The sequence below is a fragment of the Brachionichthys hirsutus genome, unplaced genomic scaffold, assembly GCF_040956055.1.
Source record: "Brachionichthys hirsutus isolate HB-005 unplaced genomic scaffold, CSIRO-AGI_Bhir_v1 contig_700, whole genome shotgun sequence".
Lineage (NCBI taxonomy): Eukaryota > Metazoa > Chordata > Actinopteri > Lophiiformes > Brachionichthyidae > Brachionichthys > Brachionichthys hirsutus.
The window spans coordinates 252651-274155 of NW_027180374.1; the positions used below are offsets into that span (position 1 = coordinate 252651).

The window sequence follows — 21505 nt, forward strand, 5'->3', positions numbered from 1 at the left end:
ACACAGAGTAGCCCCCGTCAGGTCAGAGTTCAGAGTTCAGTGTAGGAACCTGGTTTGGTGATTTGGTGACCAGAGTGTAAACGAATGAGAGCATGTGTTGGTGCAGGTCTGGGCTATCTTATCCTGTGTTTGTCCAGGGAGTGTTACAGTACACCTCTGCACAGGAACCCCTTATGTAATGAAAATGCAGCATATGCTGCGATGCGCGCGCGCGCACACACACACACACACACACACACACACTTTAGTGTGAGGCAGCATGTAACCAAGAACAGTTAGTTTACTTCTTAAGTATTTGACTTAGAGAAAATTAGAGTTCTCCACATGTCATTTAAAATATCTACTACAGCAATGCCAGAGGCACAAACATTTTGAGGTTACATTACATTAGTCGGACAGCTTTAGCAACCCTAACGCTAACCCTAACCTTATTTGGGGCGGCTGTGGCTGTTTGTAGAGTGGATCATCAGAAAGTCGGTGGTTAGAATCCCAGCTCTGACTGTCCGCATGTCGAAGTGTCCTTGGGCAAGACGCTGAACCCCAAATTGCTGAACCCCAATGCAAGGTGGCAGCACCTTGCATTGCAGCAGTGTGTGACTGAGTGAATGTGTGTGAATGGGTGAATGCGAGGCCTAATGTAAAGCACTTTGAGCACTGCAAAGGTGGAAAAAGCGCTATACAAGTGCAGTCCATTTAGCATTTGTAAACCCTAAACCTAAAGTATAAACCCTAAAGCAAACAGAAACTAGAAAAGCACTCTGCAGACCTCCGCGAGGCAGCTCAGTCCCTCTATATTGTAACTTACACCAAAAATTATAGTCATTCATTGTATCCACTTTTTTCAATGGTAAGATAGAGGCCCTACACGATTGTATCAAATGGTAACATTCCTATCATTTTCTGAAAATGTCATCAAGATCCGTCTGTACATTTTTGAGTTATGTTGCTCAAAGACAGACAGACAGACAGACAATCAGTTGCCGGCAAAAACATAGGCTCTTTTCGGATACTGAAAACTGATTAGCTAGCAAAATTAACTCGACTCACTGTCTGATCAATGGCCAGTGAGGCAAACCTGCAGCATTTGGCCCCCATCACTGTGCGACAGCAGAAACAGAATAGACAGCCACGCCTCATCAGGTAGACGCAGCCAGCGGTCACATACAGCGACACCTACTGACTGGTGGGTGGAACAACAGCAGCAAGAAGCACAGGGTATACAAACATCTGCCATACAAAACAGGTATTGGTAGAAGGTTGTCGTAATTCATTCATTGATTTTCCAAACCGCCTTGTCCATTACTGGGTCCCGGGTCGTGTTGGAGGCAGTTAACGGGCGAGAGGCAGGGTACACCCTGGACAAGTCGCCAGTTCATCGCAGGGCCACACAAAGACAGAGCAGGGCCTTAATATCTCATCTGTCCCTGGGATGAAAGAGGATGCTGGGATCACTTGAGAAAGGAGGTTTGGATGCCAAAAGGTGATAATTGGATGTTTCGAGGTGCTGATCTTTCTGCAGGCACCCCTCCCCAAATAACCCATTATGACCTTCATGAAAAAACACAATTTTTAATTTTAGATTAGTTAGGGAGCTTTATTGTGGCAGTATTAACATATAAAACAATCTGTGTTTTCTTTTGTAACATACAAACATTCAAAATTTTCACTTCACAAAGTTCATAAGGCTTGGTTGTCCTAGAAGAGAGAGGTTCATTACAGAGGGATTTATTCCTTTTTTTTCTGTTTCTTCCGAAATTAAATATCGCAGAGTTTCTCATTAAAAGAGTCCTCGAGACAAAAACGAAAAAATAATCGGACTATTCAATAAACAAGAAAACAACAAAGTGACCGTGCTGTTAGAATCTGCTACTGTACATGCCCAACACTAAAGTGATGCACATAAAGAACATCTTATTTGCCCTCATATGACATGATGTCTAATAATTTTGCATATACCGGTAGTAGACCTGAGTTCAAATATTTTAAATCTTATAAATAATAAATAATATTTATAAATATTTTAAATCTTATAAATAATAAATAAATTACTTTAAGGTTGTATTCATGTGTTTAAATAATTTTTAATTCCAGATGTTTTCCACTATCAAACATCAGTTGTATTTTTTAGTTTTTCCTTCATTTGTACTGATATTTAAAGGCAGGTCATTAAATTTAAGGTTTGTAAATACTTGGCTCACCTCAGATATGACATCATCTGATCTGGGATGATGTTTTTTTTGTGTTGTTTGTTTTTAAATCACAGTTTTACGTAAGTACAGGCAACAAAAGTCAGTGCATGCTGTTTGTAGAACACAGGAACAAAAACGTAAAAGCCCCTTTTTGGACTCTGCAAAACTGATATGAGCTACAAACTGATAAAATGCTACAGTGTCATATTTGCGGCCACAGAGCTGAAAGGCCTTTTGAAATGTGTGGTTTTATTTACGCGGCTGTTTTTTATTTATTTTTTGCTTGTGTAATTTTATCATGTCAAAAACTAAACATTTAAACTTTTAACATCTCTGGATCGATAGAAGTAATCGCATGCTCCATTAGCAATGCAGGCGTCAGTGCTTGCATTTAGCGACTTTCTTAAAGACGAACAACAATGCCAACCAGTCAAGCAGTTTAGATCTGTTCCTCCAGATACTCATCATTCAATGATTTTGAAAGGACGCTAACAGAATTAGCAACCACATAAATCTTGTGATTTGGTTTTGAAACAGCTGAAGTTTGAAAGGAGAAAACAGTTTAATGGACCCAAACGGTTTCCCTGGTCTCATCTTGGTTAAAACATCTAAAATGTCAAGACAGCCAAGTCTACATCACGATTTTTTTAGACACGAAACAAGCAGAAGCAAGAAATCTAGGAAGTCTAAACCCAGAGTAGCAACTTTTTTCCAAGATTATAAACACAGTATTTACAGATGAGGTCATGGAAAAGCAGACGAGAGAGAGAGAGAGAGATACTGGAGGAAGATAACGATGACGATGCCACTCGATGTTAGCTGGTGATTATAGAGCTGTGCGTTTGTCTAAGCTTCATCTTCTACAGTGAAATCCCTTCTGTCGTTGTCTGTGATGTTCAATGCAAACTTCGTTCTCAAAGTGATTCGGCCCTTTGCGTGGTTTCAAATTTGAAACTCGGTGCATGTAAGAAAAGAAATGATTTGTCCCAAATGAGAATGCTTTCGCTGTTATACTGCGTATGTTCTGCATGCTTAACGCTTGGTAATGTGCAATCTAGACACTTACATCGCAACACAGCTGGCAACATCAGACAGCAACATTTGACGTGCACGCGCGAGATGCTTCTATGGAGAGACGGCAAACATTAACGGGGCGGTCCCACTCCTCAGTAGTGTAATGACATCTTTAGAGAGACTGGCCAATCAGACCTCGACAGCCGTGCCCACTCTGGCTCTATTTAGGATCTTTGATTACCGTATGTGACATAAATTCTGTGCCACTTCTGCGTTTTACGGCTGCAATCGCATTCATTCAGTCTGATCAACATCAGTGACCAGTCCCTTGCACCATCATGTGTCGCACACCAGCGACTAACACACGACCCACCGGTCGGGCCCAGATCCCAGCTTTGCCTGCAAATACAACACTCTCTCTTTTTTCTCTCTCTCTCTCTCTCTAATGATGCCTCATATATACTGAGCAAACATTTAGACACACATTTTATCATCACAAACAGACTAAAGTTTCTCTCCTGCGTACCTCCCGTTCTCAAAATGACATCACATAATCTGAAGCAGATGCAATCTGTGGTCTGTGTAAAATATTTGTGCTATAGCCTCTGCAGGAAAAACCCAGGGTGCTACTGGGCCAGAGAAATGCTTAAAAATATCTTGATTTTTTTCCTTCTCAACCCTGATAAACATGAATAAATGAGCTTTTTTTTGTGTCGTCTTTTGTAAACTCTTAATTTCAAAATAAGATCAAAGTAGATCCTCTGACTGAAAAATTCCTGAAAGTTCTGGATCACATAAAAATGTACAAAATATTAAAAACAACTTATTTAAGATTAATATTAATTATTAATATTTCACTTTTGTTTTTTATATATATATATATATAATATACCACTGACTGCACTCTCTCTTTTAATTCTCAGTTTCCTCCATCATGACTGACAAGCTGTGACCGATCAAGCGCTCCATTTAGAATGGTTGGTGATGTTTACAAGAAAATCACTGCATCAGCTTGTCAGCATCAGGAGTGAACCGACCATTAAACCTCTCTAAAAACAAACAGTTGTTTGCTCATCGTTTCCTTCGTTTCTTTTATCTTCATGACTCCCTCCCTTCTACAGCACTTACAGAATTCCTTGTTTTTTTCTTATCCCTAATCCCTCCCAAAATGTCTGTGTTAACAAGTGATTATATGAACGGATTATTCCTATTTTCATTACTGTAACACAGCAAATTATTATTGCTGCCAAACAGGGGAAATGCTTGTTTCAGTAATCCTGTCTGAAACCAGACTTTTATTGAAAACAGGCCTCTTCATTCTGAGTGTTTCCATTTTGAGGCCTCTTTTTAATACAATTGACATTTGTTTATTGAAACCTCATGAAATATTATCATGAAATAAGTGGGAAATGTGAAGTCACTTCATCCTATTGAGAGCCAAGTCCTTTAGTCGTCAGACACTTTGGTTGTTAGAAGGGAATATGAGATTTAAGACAGACGTTTGGGCATTTATATTTGTGATTTCACACACTTTCCTTTCTCTTGCCTTTTCTTCTTCAGTCTGACCAGAGGCTCTCCATGACCATGCTGATCCTGCACAGGATCCAGCGTCGAAGTGGGCAGTAATACTCGTAGTGAAACTGCTCAAATTCCGGTGTTTGGCGAATCTCGTGGAGGAATGATACATCGATGTCCGACTCGAGCAGTAGAAGCAGGGTGGGCACAGTGACGAGCAGGACCCCCGCTACTACAGCAGCGAAGCGGGCCACGCTCAGCACAAATGTGTTTACTCTCTCATTGGACGACAGCAGGCTTAGGACTCCACCCATTTGGCTTCGCGCAGCCAGTCGGGTGCGTTCGTAGGCCCGGTCTCGCTCCCTCTCGGCCTCTAGCTGGGCTTGGATATCAGGGTCGTCATGGAGCTCCCTCAGCAGCCGGGCGGGGCTTTGGACCGGAGAGGAGAAGATGAGGTCAAGCCCTCTCTGACCGTCGTCCACTGGGGTGGGCAGCATGCTGGCACAGGGACTGGAGAAGAAGAAGTTTCAAATGGTGACATAAAGCAACAATAACTTTCAATCCGTTTCTAGTTACATTATTATTACTATTATTTGATGCCTCTGGGGTATATAAACATAATAAACTGCCCCTGAGGTGCCCTTCTAGTGGGCAAAGCATAACATGGTTAGGGTGCCTTGAAAATGCAGGAAACACAAACTGCCCTCTAGATGCCCTTCCAGTGAATAAATATGATGTGATGTAACATAGTTAATCCTGGGGCCTTCATGTGTCTCTTTACTCAATTACTTCCCTTGGTTGTAGTTAGTTATTCATATCTGAGTCACATGAGACAGTTTCTATCTGTTTACAATAATCATATCAAGACTTGCCGCCACGACTCGGCCCCGGCCCCGGATACGCTTACTGACTTGCTTCCTGCATTCTCTTGCCCCAAACCCCCAGGCTCAGTCCACTGCTGGCAACTTCCATAACTTCATGAGTCACAAATGTAGTCGCAACATACATGTCTTAGTCAATTACATCATTTCACAAGTGTCCTACGGGATAAAATCACAGTGCTTTGGTCACACTTCTGCAGGACTGAGCAGCAAAATGCTAGAAAAATTGACATTGACCTGTAGACAAGCTCAGAAATGGTGAGCGGGCCGCCGTCTTCATCATCTTCCTTCACTTCATCCTCAACTTTGGGTGTCTGGGGTCGGAGATTTGAAGTTTCCATGGAAACACAGGGAGGCTGCAGGTCTTTGCCTAAGGCAGAGCTTCCTCCGTCAGTGCCTTGCTGATCTGCCTCTGCAGCCATGTCTGAAGGTTTGAGAGGAGGCAAGGGGACAAAGTCCTTCACAGCAACAGCAACTGGTGAAGGAGAAAAAGACACAATATTTGACTTTGTTGTACATTAGATAATTAATTAAAGGAAAATAAAGGCCATTGTAATTCTACCGAGGCTGTTACAGAGCACTGGTAATATTGTTTCAATAATTCATATAGTGTTAAATGGTATTAATAGTTGATGCGGTTAGTAAACATTAAGGCTTATTACAGTAGGGGGGTCATAAAAATAAATATATAAAATAATATAGTATAAATATAAATAATTAGAAGTAAAAATGGCTGCTATGTGAGAAAAATAAGTCTCTCTCATTGTTCAATCATTCATTTTCCGAACTGCATTGTCGATTACCGGCTGGAGCCTCTCCCAGCAGTCAAAGGGCGGGAGGTGGGGTACACCCTGGACAAGGCGCCAGGACATCGCAGGGCCACACACAGACATCATTGACACACACTCACACCTATGGGCAATTTAGTGTAACCAATGCACCTAATTTGCATGTTTTTGGAGGAAGCCGGAGAACCCAGCGAGGACCCAGCGTGAACCCACGCAGACACGGGGAGAACAAGTCATGAAGAGTCAGACTCGAACCTGTGACCTTCTTGCTGTGAGGCAACAGCTGCTACCACTGACCCTAACCCTAACCTGACTCATTGTCACTAAATACATCATTCCATACTAATGTACATATTAACAACACAATATAATACAAGCACAGCATGCAAAACGTTCTAGTTTACAGTATCTTCTTAATGAATATGCTGCAAAGGATGTCTAATGTTATTGCTATTTTATATATATATATATTTGAAGTACCGGTACATTAACCTATTAAACAAATTATGCAGCTTTAACAGTTGACTTATCTGTTGTTTGGTGTAGAAATTAAGTGTCCACATTTACAGTTATTTTATTTTATTTCTACAAGACCACTATCAGCTGTAGTGTGTTAGCTGCAGTGGCAAACACGAGCCACATGATGGCAGCCATGGATTTGTTAAAGTTACAGCAGCACTAGTGATCAACCCACAATGATCTAACATTTCTCAATTAATTATCTACTTTACTTGAACTTTTTAAAACCGTTCATTTACATTACATAATATGATACTTTATTGTCTATTTTTTATAATCAAGATATTCTAAACCTGCTACTTTTGTCTGAAAGAACGTAAAGCTAAAATCATGAGACTAAATGGAACACTACAACCACAGTTCCTGCATGGGCAACCAAGCATGGACAATTTTTGTGAATATTAATCGTTAATATTTCAGGTTTCAGATATTGTGTGGTCCTTGCTCTGCTCTTCTGATCCCAGTGTTAAGAGACATACAGTCAGACTCATCAAAAAGAATTGTGGGCCAAAGTGACTAATCAGTTGCCATGCCAACTGATTCAAGTAGGAGTTGAATCAGTTGGCATGGTAACTGATTCAAGTAGGAGTTGAAACATATTAAAGAAGAACAGAGAGGAATGATGAGAAGCAGTAGGTGAAGCAACCATAGAAACAGAGTCAGCACAAGAACTGACATTTTAAAACAGGTAAACTGGAGCAGAAGAAAAGTGAGGAACAAAACAACATTCACAAGATGAAAATGCAGATTTTCCAGTTCAGTAGATATTGCATCAGAAATGGCCAGCAACAGCTTGAATTAATAAAATCCATCAGCAGTGTACAGCTGCAAGAATAAAACACGCAGCACAGTCTATTAAACTCAAATAATATGACTTGATGTGTTAAAGCTGAAATTAAAAGAAAAGAAGATGACCATACTCTGAGGAGCTGATCCCATCTGGCATCGGTTGAGAGGCCGATCCTGGCGACACGTCAACAGTAAATCACAGATCTGACACTGACAGAGACAAGCTGTCGACCTCACATTCACACCTACAGCTAATTTAGAGCCGCCAAATTAAGCAAACGTGCCTGAAGCGACCAGTCGGCTGTTCTCAGCTGGGATCAGCATGACTCCCCCCTGACCCTGAAGGACAAGCGGTCCCAGGAGCTGTCCTGATCCTCCAGGTCTACTAAACAGGAACGGTTGCATCAGCCTGACCGACATCATCTGGGATCAACCTTACCCTCCTGTGAGGAAAAGTCCACCATGAAATGGGCACCACACCACATAAAAATAAAAAAATATATAGCAATGCGTAGTTAGTGAAATATCTCTTCCACAGTATTATTAATAAAAATTGAGTTTTTTTGTTTTTGTTCGTTTATGCGTTTTATTTTATGGACAGAACAATGGCTATATCTTTTAACTCATTACACACAAACTACAAACTTATTTGTGCCTCATGGTTAAATAAAACTTAACCTCACAAACTGATACAGGTTTATTTTATACAGTATTTAAAATAAACTTTCTGTCCTATTAGACACAAGTCTCTCCTTACATGAAGTGCTTCACACGCGTAAGGCGTTAGATTCCAAATACAGACACACACACACACACACATAAGTGTTGACAGACTTATTTATCTTTGTCATAAAATCTCAACACCACAAATCCAAAACTGTGTTTGCAAAAATAGAGCCAGGAACCTTTGCTTCATCAGATCTTCATTATCAAATCACGACGCAAAAACATAACATGCATACATTTTCATGACAAACATGTCTGCATTTGTGACACAATCTTACTTGGTTCCAGCATCTTCCTTGGAAGCCCAGCATTGATTCCAGCAATGTTCCCTCCTTGCCCTACCACTCGTACGTAAACATCCCGGGCAGTGTGGTTGGCTATGCGTAGATGAAGGCTGCGCTGTGTTGTTATCTTCACCTGGCACCTTAAGGCCTCAGCCATTACTATTGATGATGCCTGTTCATCTGTGGATGTTCCTGGATGAAACACCTCAAGAGAGCCCGTCTGGGTCGCCTCCATTCCCTCAACTTCCAGCTTTTCTACAGCCATGTCCAGTCCAAGTTCACCTGCCCTGCCCTGGCTCCCACAACTCAGGTTGTCGCCCACACTGGTGTGGTTGCTCACTCCCGAATCCACAGTGCTCTGCGTGAGGCTGCGTCCGCCATCGCTGGCTTTTCGGTGCTCAAGAACCTCCATCTTTCAGGCTGATGATGAATCTCAAGCTCAGCTGTCTGCGGTACGACCGAACTCCCCAGCTGTCCTGAGCTCTGAGGCTGGACTGGGCATGGATGTGCAAATGCATACACACTCACAAGCACACACATGCCTACACTTCCACACTGGGAGAGATGGTGAGAGACATACACCAGACACCGTCTCTCTCTCTCTCTCTCTCATGGTGGACCCTCCTGTGAATGTCAGCGATGCTAACAAAGAGTGGAGGGCATTAGATGAGGATCAGGCCCAAAGCTGCGGTTCTATATTTAACCAGGTGGTCCCGGCTGCAGTTAATCTAACTCTGATAGAGAAGGTCAGGCCTGACTCATGTGGTGGAATGGGGATCATTTTACTTTTCCACGCCGCAAGTCTTTCTTTATCGCTGTTGTTTTATCAGATACGTTTATTTCTGATTCACGGCACAGAAAGTTTGTTGTGCTCCAACGCTGATATTGTCAGATGTATTTATCTAAGCCCATTTTTGGATCAAAGAGAGACCAGTGTGTAATGTGAAGGGAAAACTTGCTGCATTTTCTTGTTTCACTGATGGCAGTGTGGATGAAATCTTAAATTTGGGACAGGAATATGAAATCCATCACAAAAATATGACACAGAGTGTGTGTGTGTGTTCTGCTGCATAAGAAGGAGAGAGGCTGTGTAAACAGAACAAGGTCAGCCGTGTCCTTGGGTCAGCTTCCTGTTTCCTCTCTAACTCTGAGATTAGTGCTTCTAATGTTGACGGAGAAATTAGAGCAGCTCACAGACACTTTATCCCAATGTCCTTGCAGCAGTCGTCTTAAAACTTTCATAGCCGAACTGCTTGAAGATGGGGGGTGCACTCAAAAGCTGCTAGTTTGGATGTTCTGTTGTTTTGTGTTGTGTGTGTTTTAGAGTTCCAACTCTACTTGTGTCTCCATCCTGGCCAGTTGCTGCGCACGAGGGAACGGGCAGTTTCTACTTTCTGAAAGCACAATCTTACACAATTCACCAATGACTTTCATCATTTTCTTTTGTGTGACAAACAATCACCAATGTCTAAAACAATACACAATTAGATGTTTTCTGTCTCATAGAGGCGCATATAATACAGACAGCAGAGAAATAGCCATTTCCAAATTGAATCTCGTGCCATGACCCAGTCTGCATCCTGTACAGACTGAAGAATTGATTTTTCTCTAAATGGGGTGAGGTCGTATAAAGAGGAGACGGGCTCCACGTCTGGAAAAGACACGTACGTTACATCCTCCTGTGTGTAGAGTGGATGGATAGATGGGAGGAAGAGATGCAGCTGCAACAGGGACAAGCTGCTTGGAGGGCTCCGTTGTCACACTTCATTAGCAGTCGCTATGAGGCGGACTTGTGACCTTCACTTTGTGGTTTCACAAATTTGATTTATTTTTTGCTAATATCCTTAAAAACTGACTAAATTCGAAAATTGTTGGAAGGGTATGAATATTTACACTTTTATTTGCATTACATCCACTCACTGCAAGGTGTGAGAAAGTATCAGCTGCGGCCATTTGTAATACGGCAGTAAAACCATTTTGTCTAATATTCACCCTTACATGCCGCAGTTTCAACCAATCCCTGCAGATTGTTTCACCAGAAATAGCATTTAACCTGGATCCTCCTGGAGGCACTGGTTGACTTTGCCGTGCAGACTCCTCTCTGTACACCCTAACCTCCAACTTACATCTAACCCTTGTTCATTGTCTCTGCCTTCCATTTTTATCTCTTGATATTCTCTCTATCCCAGTCCTGAGTATATCTTGGGTATTCATAACCGTGTTCTGTTCCGTTACAGCAAGATCTGTGCTTCAATTAGATAATATGTTGCAGTGGACAGTGTCTGGAAAATAGGAGGCAGTGAAAGTGACAAAGAATAATGATAACATGGGGGGGAAAATTCACAAGGGAAACACTGAAATCTGAAATGATGGGCCTTAAAATGCCGACTCTGCTCTGTTCTGCTTCCACAGCTCTTCTCCTGAGCAGAATGAAACTTTTCATTGTGCAAGAACTGATCCAAGTTCAGCTGAAAGCTACGCGTCAACAACTGAAGGACGTCTGAGCTGAAATACCATCCTCATTATACACTGGCCGAAATATGGCCGAAATAAATTCTGAATAATCTTAAAAAGTTTGCTTTTAGTTGTGTAATCCAGTATTTCTATCAGGCCGCATAGACTGATGATGAACACATTCTAAGCAGTTGCAAGAATTTTTTACTTAGCTACAAACAAAATGCTAACGTGTGCTGAAAATGAGACATGATGGCGGAACATGGGAAGGGTATTTTTAGCACGCTTCCATTGGTGTCTCCAGGGAGACGAGGCTGATAGAGGGATGGGAGCATCAGCTGCTCAATTAGCGCGTCCTGTCTGAGGGTTGTGTGTGTGCATGTGCTTCGTCCTACACAAGGGAGACGGCATGTGACTCTGCGTATTTATCACACAGCAGCCCACCTTTGTCCGTGGCCATCTCGTCGTACTCATCGGTGGAGGGCAGCGCAGGTACCAGCGGCTCCATGTTCATGATGAGGTTTTTATGACTCAGAGAGTTAAAGCTGCGACTCTGACCAAACTGGGCTCTGAAAACACAAACGCGTACCACGCTGACTGCTTTGTGTGCGACATTCAGGCGTGTTCTGTTGCATAATGAAATGGGTAATAATACCTTTGGATTTTCTAGATAATCCTTTCAGTAGTGGGGCATTGCTAAAAGTAATATTTCATTCATATCTTTTATCTGTGTGTCACATGACCTTACCTGCACACATCTGGTGGCTCTCTCTGAATCTTAGAGCTGGCATCCATCACCTCCTTTGCTACTCGTCCACTAACAGGCAGAAAAACAGATTCATTGCAATGAAAACAAAAAGAGTTGCAACAACTGGGGGGAAAAAAATGCTGCAATTGACCAGATTCTTGGTTGCATTTTCTAAAACTCAATTTAAAGCATATATTATTTAAAAGCAACTTCATCTGTAGCAGAAGGTGGAATAAAAGTAGCGGTACCAGGTCATTAATGTGCTGCAAAAATAGGAGAATCCCAGTAAAAGGATGATGTAAGAAGAGAAAAAAAAAGTTAAAGAGTTTCATATGCATTTTGCAGTTGTTGTTCATGTCAGTGCTGTTTCTGTCCCAAGCATTTATCCTGCAGGAATGTTCTGTAGCTCCATTAGTCTGATGTTAGGGCAATCAGAGTGTCTGGATTCCAGCCACGAAGCACCAGGCTCCGCCACTTCATCCATTTCCCTGTTGCTGCTGAGGCTGATGATTTGGCCACAAATAAGGAGCAAAATGATTCATCTGGAGTCATTGAACTGTAATGTTGTTCAAAACAAATGAGCTAATACCTTCTGTGAATTGCTGCATTTAAAGTTTGCACATGATTCCACTGATTTACTCTTTACACAGCATCCCAAATGTTGTCCTATCAGGGCTGTACAAGGACATCAATATCGAATGTGAGTCTAGATTATGCAACGATAATCAGATGGTCCAAAAGAAGTTCAGCAAAGATCTTTCTGTTTTATTTCATGAAAACGATAGATTCCCGTGCGCCAGAACAACGGCACCATTGCTGAGCCCTTAAGCCAGCCTGCGTTGGCGAAAAGATGAAACAGGGTGCGCCGTAATGTAAGCCCGATAAAGAGCTTGGTCCGAGAGGAGAATCATGGCTGGCACGGATTCCTGAGATATTAATCCCAGAGAACCAGTGTTATCAGGGATGTGGGTGCCGATGCACTAGGAGAAAGTTCATCAATATTCTCCTCTTTTTGATGTTTCTGTTTTCTTAGGTCACAAAAATCTTTCATGTTTTCCTTTCTGATATCTCAGTCAGTCAAAAATACTGTTGGCCATTATATTGTTGCTGTACACACTTTTATATCAGCACACACACCGCCTCACCTGTATCTGAACCTGCTACCTTTGAAGAAGATGTTGCTGCTACAAACGGTCTTTATCTGGCTCGACTTTGCACACCTGTGAGAGAGAGAGAGAGAGAGAGGGAGGAAGAAAAACAGAGACGGAAGTAAAGAAGTTTACTATTAATTAAGATGTTAGCTGTGTGTGTTAGAGAGAGAGTGTGTGTGAACACACTTGTAAAAGGATTGGTTCTCCACTCCACACTTCCATAAGTGTTTACACGCTGCAGGCGTTGAGGTGTGAAATGTCAAAACCAGTTTCTTCTGCACAAAAAAAGACACAAAAGTACACACAGAAAAGGAGAGAGGCTGTGAGAACGACAAATTAGACCGCATGGGAATAAAGACACGAGGAGCAGTGTGAGAGGGAGCGGTGCAACATGCTGGCCCACATCCCAAGAGCTGTAATCTCAGCATCAAGCACTCACAACTGAACGTTAATCCTGAAACAGCAACTCTGCTCCGACCCGCTTTGCCCTCCTTCCTGAAGTCAGCTTTGTTGCTCAACTCTCTCAATTCCAGTTACATTAATTATGTTATGATTTGCACACGTGTTTCATTGGCCCTGTGTGTGTGTTTGTATAAATGCTGTATGCTAAAATATTATCAAATTGGCTTTGGTTCCATTTTGGCTGACCCACAAATGCACTTCAATGTTTGGTATTTTATGGTGTTTTGCTAACGTGTGCTATACTGCCCTATAAAGAGAAAGAGCACCGTCTGCAATTACACCACAATTCGGCAGAATTTTGGTGTAATTTGGTATCTGGTAATATTTTCCATAAATATTATTTTTTTGTGTGTGTGCTTTATTTTTTTGAAATTAATTTGGGGAGAGAAACACACAAGAGCCCCCCCAGTTAATTTTGCATTTAATTTTGTTCTTTTTGCTCTGAAGGCCAGTTTAGTACATTTATGAAACATATGTGTTTATCGTACCCCAATCTCTATTCATAAACTGGAGCACAGATAGGTAAATATAGAATGTGACAACGGACTGAAAGTGCAGTAACAAAGCCACAGATGTTGCCATCAGCTCAAAGCAGGACAGATCATTCATGTATTGCAGGGTAAATATCAGAGGTGAGGGCAACAAGTGAAGTCATGCAAGTGGCCGTGTCACAAAGCGGATCAGACTACACATCAACGTGTGATTTGGATCCTCATGAAACATTTCACACGCACAAAAAAAATAAAAATAGAAAGCACATTCAGAAGGGAGAGGTCAACAATGTACAAGTACAAATACTGTAAGATAAACACAACAATGAAAATGCTAACAAATGTGCACACACTCAGAGAAACTCTATAAATAAATCTAATTGGATGAACTGCAGACAACAAAACAATAAAACACCAAATAATGAAAAAAATATCAAAGTTCCCTCCGATAATAATAAAGTGGGGGGGCGGGGGGAGGCTATGCCGTAGGGGAGGGCATCAAGTTGGGGATTTAAGTAATGCTGTGCGCTGCTATTATTACTAGTATTTACTCACCAGTGATGATTGTGTTTACACACAGAAAGAAGAGACAGAAACACAAAGATAAAACTGCATCTTCAGCCATTCATGAGTTGCCAAACAGAAAAGCACGTGGACAGACCGACACGTCAAGCAGAGATGACAGAGAAAACAGTCAGGTGACTGACTGACTGACTGATGGGCTGATTGGTAGATTAAAAAGCTAAATGCTTTTAACTACAATAAGGACTGTGGAGTTTTAAAGCACTTCTGCAGAAGGAACTTGAGTTGGGAGAGCTTTGCTTCATGCAAAATGACGGTAATGCACTTATGTGCATCAGGTAATAGCTGCTCAGAATCTACCAAGCTTTGGATTGGATAACAAACATTCAGTGATGGAGTGAAGCATGGGTCCCCAAATGCAAGAAGCCTAGCCTAGCTGTAATTGTACTGCTGCATTTTAAGTCACAAAATGCTTTCTGTGTCCAGCAGTAATGAGAAATTGATTTTTGACAATGACGCTGAACATGTCCAAACATCAATGCAGTGAAGGAGTCTCATATTTGGGGAAACAGTCGACATGTAATAGTTAGTTAGGAGGTTAGTCGTAACACACCCACCATCCTGTTACACTGAATCCTGCCTGTTAAGGAGATCTGAAACAGCGACACACGTGCACAGTGTGCAGGATCACACAGACAAACAGTACGTTTTCATTGAGCATTTATCTGATGTAATTATTACACAGATGAAGGATGAAGCATCCAAGGATTCTTCCCTTCGCTGCTTCTAGAGGAGAACGTTCACGCCGGACTCTCCACTCACCTCTTTCTGAATCCCAATGACATAAAAGGTTTTCCCTTCAAACTTCAGCTTGCTGACATCATTCCTGCAAAGATGCACAGGATTGTAATATTACACAAAGTAACTCGCAATCGTGTAACATAGCTAGTAGATAGTCTTTTTTTTTCTTCTTCCTTACAGAGAATTTTCTAACTATCATAGCTCCGTCAGAGATGAATAGAGAGATACAAAAGGTCATTCCATAATTTCTATGCTTGCAGGTCTACAATCGAGCTTTAGGGACAACAGTGCACCATTTGAGGAGGTGGATCCTCTTGTTTCCTTGGAAGACCACAAATCCTGTGGCTGTGAACCCGAGGAAGGCTGTGCAGCCTGTGAAATCCTGAAAACACACACACACACACACACACAATCTCTGGTTTGTTTTGATCTTGGCCTCAAGAACACAGTGCAGAAAACGCAGACTTGTTTTGACACAGGGAGACAAATCGAAGAAAATATCAACTCAGAGATGAGGAAACCTTGTTAATCCCGAGTAAATCTCCATATTTCTTTCTTACTTTCTCTGATTTGTGACGTTCACAGATCTGCAAGACGTTGCAATAACAGCCAATTCCAGCAAACCTAAATAAAGATGTTGCTGCTCTGTATTGTCCTGCTGCATGCCTGTCATTGGGAGGGTGTCCCCATTTCACGAATGAACGGAGACAGTGAGAACGAGCAGATGGGGAATTGTCAGATATTGCATTTCTTTATCAGACCGTCATGTTCATCCATCACACTGGTGCGAGATAAATACAAAGAAAACGTGCAAGCGGTACTAAAGCAAACCCTACTGACTGTGTCGCTGCTTTTATGAAGCCCTTTCTGAAGCTTTTCTCAGACCAGTCAATAAGAATATTGATTCCTGAAAGTGATGGTTCGGGCAGAGACCTAATAAAATCTGTTACGTAAGCAAACAACACGGTGACATTCCACTTCTCTCACACGTCTCATCCCTGTGGTCATCCATTACTCTCTCAATGACATTGGAAAGTGCGTTTTGGTAGTTAATCGTGTGTGTATTTGTCAATTTGATATGCAAATGAAGGGCAAATGAAATGAAATTTATTAAATTTAATTTGATTGGAATGATGGAAATTAAACACTTTGGGAGCACAGGTTGCGTCTAGATTGTGGCAACAGTCAGAGAGAGATTTCCGTCACTTTGATGAGATGAAACTTTGTTATCGTCCTCGCAAAAACAGAAAAACACATTGTCCACTAATGTTACCTTGCATGGGTGGGGGTCAACTCCGTAAGTCTCAAGGCTCTGGGCCCTTTGCAGCATGTTCAACTCTGCAAATGCAGCACACTGGCCCCTAAAAGTAAAGAGCGAAGAAATCATGAGGTGAAAACTGCATGGATTGATCACAAACTTGTCTAAAGTGTTTTCAAAAGAAAAACAACAGTTGTTCCCAAATACATTTTTCAATGTCCACCCTGAACACGGATGTTTGTATGCCTTTAAGGATGACATCATTGACACACACTGTCAGTATCGAGGGTGGTGTTTGTTTCACAAACTAAAGCTATTTCAACCAGTTTCTGACCGTCCGTTATGATTTTGCAGAAATTCACACATGAGGGTTAAAGCTTTACTTATTTATTAGTTTACCGTTAAGTGCTGCAATATCAAGAAACTGAAGGATGAAAACTGACTAAAGGCAAACGAATAAATCAACCTCATACACATGCCTACACGAACACAGTGGAAAATGAAACTGCAAAACAAATTTAGGAATGGCTTTACTGTGCAAACGCAACTCGCAAGCCTGCACTATTTGCAAACCACCTGGAGTCTTCTTCTACAGAAGGAATCTACATGCTGTTAATCCTGCTCGATGGATCCGCTGGGACAGATGCAGGGCGTTTAGTGTCTGGCTTTGATGTCCTATAATCCCTGTAAGTGTGACAGTCACAAACTGAAATGATGATACGAGTAAACACAAACAACCTGAAGAGAGGCTTCGTGTATGCATAAAGCTTATGCAGCATACTCTACCCATGAAGAGAATGGAGCAAGACACTTCATCAAATTCTCTCCAGCATTTCATTCTGCCTGTAATTTATCAGGTACGAGTTTAGCCCCAATTGCTGTCTATCCGTCTTGTGACGTTGCTGCATGTCAGCCTGCAGCAAAAACTAAGTTGTCCAAAACAAGCTTCAAATAAATGATTCATGGCCACATCTACGTCATTTAATTTCACCTCTTATTTATTCACAACTTAATGCAAAGTAAAATAGATTCACTAGTGAAATGAGCCATGAATATCTTATTCAATTTTCTCACTAGCCAGAACAGCAAAAATCAATTAATAGTCTGCAGCGTGGAAAACTGTCTCCACAAAAAAAAAAAAAAAAACCCACAAGCACGACATCGAGGCCCCGTCACCAAAGGTGAGCCGTAAGCTGATAACGAAGATTCAGCTTACGGCAGACACACATCTCGTTTACCGGAGCTCATTCGTGTGTATTTCGATCATCTTGCGCTCCAGTTTGAGGGATTGTTTGGGGAACAGCTTGAAGTCTCTGATGTAGTCTGATGGATGCTCCTCTGGGTCATAGTCCCCGAGCTCAGCTAAGGAGAGAGGAGAGGACTGTAAAAATGAATTAAAAAGCACATTTTAAAGATAGGACATTTGCCACATTCAGTCCATTTTGGGGAAACACACAAGAATGAAACTCACGATGACGCTGAAGCCAGCGATTAGTTTAAGGAGTAAAAGGTTCTGTCTGCATGGCGCGCGACGCTGAATATAATTAGCATTATTTGCTAAACAAATGAGATGCAGGTTTTTAAATCAGTGAGTTGCATTTGCACGGTTTCCGGTCTTTATGATTTGCTTAAGTACCGGTAGATACTTTGGGTTATCATTTGCAAGCTCAGCTCAGTCGCACCATGCTGCTTAATACTGTTCCCATCCTTCTAGTGATTGCAGAGCACTGGGCCATCTATCCAATCCTCCCTTATCAATTGCGTGTATCCTTGCTCCATGCTATTGGCCCCTGTTTCCTTTGTGTCTTTGCAGGACCTGCAACATCTGGCGTGGACCATGTTAATCTGGGTGACATCAAGGTTGGTTCATGTATTTATTAATATTTGAAAGGAATGTTTGTGCAGCATTCTTACTGTAGTGGAGGTTGCTTTGACCCAGATTCACATCTCAATCTACCGTTATAAAGATATATAAAAACATTTGGCTGTCACCAGGCCCCACCTTGAACGATGCAGGCTCCGAGATGCGCCGCTTCAGCAAAAGGACAAAGAAGACGCCCGTGGTAGATGTCTCTTTTCAGTTGGAGGTACAGAAGGTACCTGCACAAACGGATGCAGCGTGCACATGAAGAGGAAAGATGACACTGAATGTGTTTCACTTTTATTTCTTACATTTAAAGTGTAATTGCTCTACGTCGTGGCTGCAGCATCGCTGGAATATTGCAGAAAGCCTCCTGTGAGCATTAGCGATTTCTTATTTTCACCACCCCATGGCTGACAGGGTGATAGCACAGTGATCATTACATAATATGTTGTCAAAGTAATCATGATAGACCCTATTGTCAAGGCTTTATCTTAATTAAGTGAAGTTACTGTAGATTCACACAAAAGGTGATCCATAGTGAACATGTCCGTGTGCTTCTATACGCTCTGTGCAACTCTCCATCCCTTATAAACCCTCCTTTGATTTTACCTCGTGAGCTCCTCCTTTATCTTCATTGGCTCGTTGGGATAAAACTTGACCCGGAAGCACATTGTGTATGGCTGCTGAGCTGCTACAGACAAATAGGAAACGTTCAGAGGAGAAGAGAATTACAAGAAAGTCAGGAGACAGCAGGTAGCAGGAACATGAAATTAAACATGATAAACATGACAAATGAAATGCAGGGTTTTAATCTGAGCTCTTAGTCTATAATAGGCTTTATTTAAATGAAAAGCATTCATTTGATTAGAAGGGGCGAAAAAGAATCCTCCACAACTTCATCATATTTAATTTATGCTTAAGCAGAGCGGTTGAGCTATTTGAATGTAAATATGATTTTATAACATAAAATGAAAAACACATATCTTAATTTAAGAGTAAAACCTGCCACAGGGGGAACAGACGTGTCAAGTTCAGTGCCCTTCAACAGTCCTCCTCCATCGTTCTATCCCATCACTCTTTATTTTTTTCACTTACTGACAGTCTGTCTCACATGAAACTTCATCTCCAGTATCCCTTTTTGCACTTTGATTCCCTAATCAGACTTCTCTCTTCAGCTCCATGTCCCATCACTGTCTCCTCCTTCATGTGCCTGAACCCCCCCACCACACACATAGTCCCCTTTATCACTCCTTCCTCCTCCTCCATTTCTCATTCTAATTTTCACTGATCTGCTTATCACCCCCCCTTCAAGCCCTTTGTCTGTTTGTTTTTTAAAGACACCCACCAGCATAAAATTAATGATAGGTCATACTTACTCTTCATCTGCCTCACCACAGACTTATTAGGGTCCAGCCAGTGCTGAAAGAGAGAGAGTCAATGAGACTATGGAACACGTGCATGCACACACAGCTTAACACTGGAAGTCAACTACAGTTAGTAAATTTACTTTATGCATAAACATATAGTACTACTTATCTCGTTAGAAGTAGTAGATCTATATAAATAGAAATATTTCAAGCCTTTTCATTTACATTTGTATAATTATGACTCACAAGTCATGACAATCAAAGATCTGGTATCCCAAACAACTTCACTAATGCTTCACAGCCTGGTTCCATTATTTTGTAGCAGTTGTATAAGACATTTTGTGCACATTTAAACGCTAAAGAAGCCACCAAACAAACATACAGCTGAAAGATAATGATGACAGTCATTAGCCCCAGTTATAATGTTTACCCTCTGCTTTTCAGGATCCACATATCGGATACCAAAGTAGTCCCTCTCAAGTAGGTTGTAGTGGTTACACACGCGGTCAAGCAGGAACTGGCCTTTCGTGTCTCTCTGTAAACACATGCAGCACATTAAAACACACGTTAAATATGGTGAATGTGTAAAACATGAAAGTGGCCCAGTGGCAACATACTACCGTGGTTTTATATATTATATATATATATATATATATACAGTCCTTATGTAGTTCATAAATACAGATCAGGCACAGAGGAATCGAGACCCGCTCTGCACCTATTACCCGTTCCTCCGTCAGCACAGGGATTCTCAGGGTTGAGTACTTCCTACATGGATGCGCATACACAAAACTAAACACGCAATGTTATTTGCATCATTGCGTTTCCTCAAGTATCGTAATTAAATGTGTGTTTCCTCACACAGTCCTGTGTCTGAGTGCGACCGAGGGGCAACGGCAGCATTTTGCGTTGTGCGTCTTGTGATGATAAGTCACACGACACAGTTAAATCTGAAGAGCAGACGATACAAACAGACCGAGGGAGTAGGAAAACAGAAGGAACAGAATCAAAACGAAGCCACGCCGTCGCCCAGCTGTCGGTGGATCATCAAACGACACACAGCCTGTCTGGCTTCTCAAGGCAGACACTCGTAGGCAGAAGAGACGCAAGGCGATGCCAAATAAAGGAGAGAGAGAGAGAGTGAACTACAGCCAGACACACTGAGGCTGAAATAGAGCGAAGCTAAATAAAGAGCGGATAAACGCCACTGCCTGAGATGAGTGAGGGAGATGGAACGAGTCTCGTTCATGTCCAACAAGGGCTGAATACATATTTGATATATCCAAAGGCTGGGCATTAAAGATGAACCTCGTTCTCCCGTCTCTACATGATCTCACCTAATGGTGGCAAAGTGCTTTTCTTTTCTCGCCCTTGCTTGAACAGACAGACACGCTCTTCAGACGGGGCCTCGCTGTGGCATGAATTCGTTTTATTTAGTGCCTGCGGTTCCTTTCTGTTCCGTCTGTTTGTCATGTCAGCAGTTTAGTGAACTCTTTTTGTTATCTCCTGCCACCTGCTTTTCTCCCTGCCTGAGGGTAAAGTTCCTTTGTACGTTATTTTCTTGTGGGTTCTCTTTATTCATGTGTTTTTGTTGTTGTTGGGTTTTTTACTTATGTTGGATTTATTATTTGCATTTCTGTCCCAGCTTATGCTTGTTAATTGTCTCTGGTCTGCGCTTGGGT

The 21505-nt window shown here is 41.8% G+C and overlaps 1 protein-coding gene across 1 annotated transcript; it reads right to left on the reverse strand.

Moving 5' to 3' along the window:
• Positions 1-4759: 4759 nt before the first annotated feature.
• On the reverse strand, positions 4760-20591 carry LOC137914198 (FERM domain-containing protein 3-like; the record flags this gene model as incomplete). Its single annotated transcript, XM_068757803.1, has 16 exons — positions 4760-5228; positions 5837-6074; positions 11592-11728; positions 11908-11976; positions 13053-13127; positions 13245-13333; positions 15151-15186; positions 15356-15419; positions 15628-15716; positions 16608-16695; positions 17831-17954; positions 18595-18692; positions 19066-19147; positions 19833-19875; positions 20254-20358; positions 20549-20591. Coding segments are annotated over 16 exons (1849 nt in total), but the record flags the coding sequence as incomplete, so codon positions are not given.
• Positions 20592-21505: the final 914 nt, after the last annotated feature.